Source organism: Epinephelus moara, chromosome 7 (genome assembly GCF_006386435.1).
Source record: "Epinephelus moara isolate mb chromosome 7, YSFRI_EMoa_1.0, whole genome shotgun sequence".
Taxonomy (NCBI): Eukaryota; Metazoa; Chordata; class Actinopteri; order Perciformes; family Serranidae; genus Epinephelus; species Epinephelus moara.
The window spans coordinates 1,337,867-1,344,221 of NC_065512.1; the positions used below are offsets into that span (position 1 = coordinate 1,337,867).

The 6,355-nt window shown below is 39.6% G+C and overlaps 1 protein-coding gene across 2 annotated transcripts in view; it reads right to left on the minus strand.

Annotated features, from left to right (window-relative positions):
* Positions 1-2,658: 2,658 nt before the first annotated feature.
* LOC126393356 (interferon-induced protein 44-like) overlaps positions 2,659-6,355 on the minus strand; it is a 37,534-nt gene continuing 33,837 nt past the window's right edge. For both annotated transcript variants that reach the window (XM_050049486.1, XM_050049487.1), the window contains 6 exons: positions 5,410-5,608; positions 4,943-5,098; positions 4,574-4,742; positions 3,639-3,739; positions 3,466-3,518; positions 2,659-3,424 (listed from right to left, as the gene is read on the minus strand). In XM_050049486.1, the coding sequence (XP_049905443.1) occupies positions 3,295-3,424; positions 3,466-3,518; positions 3,639-3,739; positions 4,574-4,742; positions 4,943-5,098; positions 5,410-5,608 (808 nt within the window). In that variant the 3' untranslated portion in view covers positions 2,659-3,294. The remainder of the gene's footprint in view (positions 3,425-3,465; positions 3,519-3,638; positions 3,740-4,573; positions 4,743-4,942; positions 5,099-5,409; positions 5,609-6,355) is intronic.

A 6,355-nucleotide genomic window follows, 5' to 3' on the forward strand; every position in this document is an offset into this window, starting at 1 on the left:
GTAAAGGGGAGAATCCAGCAAAATCAGTCCTGGAGGAAGCATGGGAGTGGGGAGGAGGAAGTGTCAAAAAGGAGTGCTTCATCTTTAAGATCAGTGAGGAAATGGAGGGGCCGGGGTTGGGGGAGGTGGAGGTTGCCCCTATAGTGCACTGGCCAGTTGTACCGCCTTGGTTATTACCATCACCGGAGATAGATCTCAGCATATTGGAATTAATCAAAACAAACGGAAGTACAGCTTATAGTGACCTGGTGGAAAACAGATTAGAAAGCTCCTGGCAACATCATCTTCAGATTTTCACAGACGGGTCCAAAGATTCAGAAACAGGGAAGTCAGGTTTTGCCTTTTGTATTCCAAGTCTGGGTGTAGTAGTGAGCAGGCGACTGCCGGAGGGGGTTTCAGTCTTCACAGCAGAGCTGATGGCCATAATATGGGCACTGGAGTGGGTGGAGGAGGTGCAGCCAGGGCAGGTTGTTATATGCTCAGACTCTGCTGCTGTTTTAATGACTTTTGGGGAAGGCAAGCTGGGAGTCTGTTCAGACCTGGTGGTGCAGTTGTTGGTACAGCTGTATAAAATTGAGAAGGCAGGAGGGGAGGTTGCGTTTCTCTGGGTGCCAGCCCATGTGGGGGTAGAGGGAAACGAGATGGCAGATGGGGCAGCTAAAAGGGCATTGAGGAGGGAGGTGGATGTGAAGGTGGCCATAGGAGTGAATGAGTATAGGTCCATTATCAGAAGAAGAATTACAGCGGGGTGGCAAGAGCAGTGGGAAAAGGAGAAAAAGGGGAGACATTACTTTAGTATTCAGAACAATGTTAAAAAGGGGCAGAACTACTTGGGGTCAGAGAGGAGGCATACAGTGACCATGACAAGGCTGAGACTGGGGCACTGTGGGCTGGCCTGGGACCTGTTAAAAATTGGAAAACACAAAGACGGACTCTGTGAAGCCTGCAAGAAACAACAAACTGTGAGGCATGTCCTCATGGAGTGCAGCCAGTACACAGAAGAGCGAAAGAGGATGTATGAAGAAGTGTCAGGCCAGCCTGCAAGGGATGTTACATTAAAGAGCCTTCTGAATCCCACTGAAAACCAGCCAAGGGCTGTGAAAGCAGTCCTTGAGTTCATCGCCGCTACAGGTTTACACTTGTGGAAATGGAATTAAGTGCATTATAGACTCGACCTGTGGGAGGCAGCAATGTGCCACAAGGCATCTAGACTGCCAGAAACTACAAGAAGAAGAAGAACCACAGTTACAGGACACAACATCAGAGGCAATCATATTGCAGCAGTTTAGAAATTCACTAAACACACACACAGATGAGCACAGCGGCTACACCAGTTCAGCACAGTTACCCAAACAGGGCATCAATTAACACTTTATCGTTCTATGATTTTGGTCACTCTTACAAACGTAGTGAATCAACTTTAAATCTCAACAACTGTCGGCGCCGTGTCGGCAAAAGCGTTACTATATCAATGTTAGTAACAACTTTAGCCTCTTTACTGTCTCAGCAGTTTGTCTCTGTAGGTACCTAATCTAACCAGAAGACACAGAGGGTCTGAATTCATTACAACTTTCTGGAGTATTGCAGCAAAGCTTAATTAAGACAGGACACAACTGTGATTCCTGAGTTTCACGGCAATCGTAATGTGCAAAATAGACCTTTTCTTAACGTGTACGGTGACGCTTCATAAGCAGATATCTGAGAAATTCAGATGTCAACAGAACCACAATTCAAACATTAAGGCTTACCGTAGTTTAGCTCTTAAGTTCAGTGTAATAACACAAAGATTATGGTAAATGGACCTGCATTTGTATAGCACCTTTCTAGTCATCTAGTGACCACTCAAAGCGCTTTTTACACTACGAGTCACATTCACCCATTCACACACACACATTCATACACTGGTGGCCAAGGCTACCATACAAGGTGCCACCTGCTACTCAGTTTTAACACACTCACACACCGATGGAACAGCCATCGGGAGCAATTTGGGGTTCAGTATCTTGCTCAAGGATACTTCGACATGCAGCCTGGAGGAGCCCGGGATTGAACCGCTGATCTTTCGATTGGTGGACGACCCGCTGTACCTCTGAGCCACAGCCGATTATAATTTACCATGGTTCAAACACAAAGACTTATATCAGTCTAGCTTTTGGGTTCAGCGTCATCAACCCAAAGATTATAATTTACTGCAGTTATTAATGCTCACACACAAATCAGAAGCACAGAAGTAAAAAAACACGCTTAAACAATCCTCCAGTGGAGAGCCAGCTCAACATATGTTAATATTAGACATGGTAAAACCTTACGGAGGCTGTCGGGGAGATTTATTATCACTATCGGCGTTAAAATTACCAATTTACATCACCTATTTATATGACTTTGTTTACAGGAACAAAGATTTTAATAGGCCTCACACGGGGCACCAGATACGTAGGAGCAATATCTTTAGAAAATGATGGCACTCATAATAAATTTAGTGGCACCACCCTCCATGGAGGCAAGCGACTAATCAAAAAAATAACTCCGAAAACCAATTATTAATTTGTCAGTACACTTATCAATAATGAATCAATCTCAATACCTGGGTTATGAATTCTCTATACAGTGATCTTAGTTCCTGCTCAAAAGAAATATCCACAGACAACGACTTGGCGATAAATGAAGATTTATTTAGGGCTAAATGTTTAACAATTGAGTAAATGAATAGTAAAAGAGGATGATATGAAATGACACAAAATAAACAGAATGTATAAATGGATTACACAGTCCTCTTACAGTCTTTTGTGGATATTCTGTATATTCTTATGTGAATTTCTGTTTATTTCTGTATATGCTTATGTGTAGCTTGTGCAGCACTTTGGTACGTTTGTGTTTTTGAAAAGTGCTCATTTGTTCATGCTCTTTCTTTCTGATGTTACCCATTGACACATATCATAAACATATATATGTATATATATATATATATGTATATACCCAAACCCAAAACTGTGCGCTGATCAGAAACATAAACACATTTTCTCCTTATACAAGTTTCCCACTTTCCTCTGTGAACATGACAACATGTATGAGATCTTAAAGTCCAGGGATTTATAAACTGACATGAGGCTCCACATGCTCATTCAAAGATCTTACTTTTCCAAAAAAAAGTCACTAAGGAGGACTGAGGAGTAAATTGTGTCCACATGTGTGTTGACTCAGCAGAGATAACATTAAATGAAGCTGATCTATAGGAGAGTAAATATTTCAAAGCAATACAAGATGCCCAGGAGCCCCACTGCGTTATATTCTGATTTATTTTTCCTCTTCCTTTTCTTCCATTTTGTCAATGAAGTCGTCTCCAAAGTTGATCATTTTTCTTAGTGCGCTCAGGATCAGGGTGTCAACATCATCGTTGATCTCGATTTCTTCACTGTAGTTCTTCACAGGAAAGATGCAGTTCATTGGGATTCCCACGGCTGAGCTACAGGAAAGATGCAGTTCATTGGGATTCCCACGGCTGAGCTGAAGTCTTTCATCTGAGGGTTTCAGTCCATAAATTAACGTGACTCAGTGTTTCTGTGCTCATATAGTACAAATATAGTAAAATAACATGAGGTTATGTTTCTGTTCAGACTCACAGAAAGACAGAACCTTACCTTCTGCTTCACGTGCTTGCTCATGTACACATTCCTCAGGGTCTTCTCAGTTTCAGGACAGGCCTCATCAATGTGGGTGATTATCATCATCTGCGGGATCCCTGCAGACAGAAACACACTCAGTATTTTAGCTTTTTAGCCAGTTTCTTTTCATCTTTTATTAGCTTGAAGCCATGACCCAAAGCTAACGTGATGAGGGTCATTTAGTCTTTGTTTCTGTCTGACGTCTCATTTTATCAGTTTACCAAAGTATAAAGCTGACAGGAACCCATAACACAAGAGAAATGACACATACATCTGTAGAAATGAACACGGCCCATCAGTCATACCATGTTGTTGTTATATAGGTTACGCTGTGGTAAAGCCCTACATCAGCACTTTATCTACATGTTAGATAAATGATCCATCAATAGACTCCAGAAGGTAAATTAATATGTTCATGACCAGCTCAGTGTTAGCATTGGTAATATTAGTTTGAGTTCAACATGAGTGCGTAATTTTTTGAATGATTAAAAAATGTAAAGTAACAAGTGAACTATCTGCAGGATGAGAACATTTATACTTTGTGCAAACTATAAAAATCTCTGTTCAAACACTAAAGAGAGGAAAAAAGCTTCAAACCTAAACAGTGTTTTTAGATATATTTCTTTGTATTATGGTCTGTATCAAACTGTGACGATGTATTGATAAAATGACTAATGAATATGATGTAGAAGTGTTGGTGCTACACTTTGTGTTTTAACACCATCGAGCCTCATGGGTAACTGTTGGAGTCTGATAACTGAGATAATCAGATCAAGTTAAAGCAGTTGGCACAAACACTTTGAGTAAACTCAACAGGAAATGAAAGGTAAATGATCCTTTTTATACAACAGGAATATCAATACTCTACAAAACTGTGAATGAACAGAATAATTACCAATCATTGATCTTACCCTGGTCCCTGGCCATCCCTCTGATTTCTGCCATCTTCCTCAGAACTGAGTCTGTAATTTCTGCTGAGTTTGCAGAAACAACACACACCAGGACATGAACTCTGTCGTCCAGAGAGGGGGATTTGTTGTAGCCCGGATTAGCATCTGACAGTGGACCAGCAGCATTGAACTGGAACACAAAGGAGAACACTGTATGTATAACACAGTATTTCTCTTTACTGTGTTTCTGTACTTATCTTTATGTTGTAGGTGTTATAGTTTAAATGTAATGACCAGATTAAAGTTTAAATAAAGTTGTAGCTGAAATTAATCGGAAACATATTCCATCCAGTATTAAGTTCGATGATGTCAAACATTTAACAGTTGTACCATGTAACCCTCTTTCACGTGTCCTTTCATGGTCAGTTTGATGTCTGCAGGATGAACTCCCTGGGTATCGCCTTCCTCCAGACCCATGATGTCATTGAAGACGACAGGATATGTCCCTTGGTCTCCTCTCCCAATTTTGATATAATGAGTTTCATACTGTGACACAACAAAATGAAATGCTTGTTTTACTGACAGTGATGCCATGTACAGACGAACAGCTTTGATTTACTAGCTGCAGCTGAGGCTCATGGGTATTGTAGGTTTTTGAGTCAATCAGATTTCTCTTAAACAAAATTGAAATAACTGAAGTTTCTTCTGAAGATAAACCTACAGCCGTGACACTGTCAGAGCCAAATTATTATATTATGTTAGTTTGATTTATGTTTTTACTGTGTTTCTTTATACATTTATTTCATTTGTTAGAGCTGATGTTTCTGTTGAACAACACAAATCTTAAGGTTTTGTACTTTTGTGGTGAAACTTCTTCCAGCAGTTGTTGCACTGGCCGCAGCAGGAACACTCATTCTGCCTCGTATGGTGCTGACGACAGAGTTGATGAAGCTGGACTTTCCAGCTCCAACAGGCCCATACAGAAGAACTCGGAGATGGTTGATGCCATCCGTTACAGGCTTATAGTCTCGCACATACTGAAGACTTTCTTCGTCTCTGTTTAACAAAAAACAGTACATCATTAAATAAATAAATAAATAAAAATAAAAACAAATATATATATATATATATATATATATATATATATATAGGAGCCATCATCACAAACAAACGTCGACATCCACAAACATCTCATTCCTCTAAAAACATATTTCCTTGTTTCCTCCTCCTTGTCTCCATACATCCTTGGTAAGAGGGACTAAGATGCAAGTAAAAGAGGCAAGTGAGAGAAACATGGATGCAGTTTAAGAGACTTGGGATGTTCTCCATGTATAAATTTAGAAATAGAAATAATTACAAATTAAAGAATTGGCTCCTACAATTGTTTTATAACTGGACATTTTTCTACTTAATCGTTTACAATTATGTTTCATATATTTAAATGTCTTATTTCAAAGTCCTAAAAAGTGTTTTTGCAGTCTCCCCCTCCTATAAGAATTCATTTTTCAAGAAACAGGGGTACTCTGCTCTTTTCCACTTTAAGTGATGTTTAAATGCATTATTCTTTTCCTGATCTGGCTGTATTTAAGATAATGACACTTTTTATTCTCTACTACTTTTTGATAACTGAAAAGAATGTAAGTGTTTTTGAAATGTACTTTTGAATTGTCTATATTCTGTCTTTTTTAGTCTTTAAGATTATACTTGAATGGAAATTGAGCTTTGATCATTTTGTGATTTTTTCCTGTTTCATCTGTGTGGCAATTTGTGTTGATTGTCAGCTCCTCCCATGGCATGTGCCTG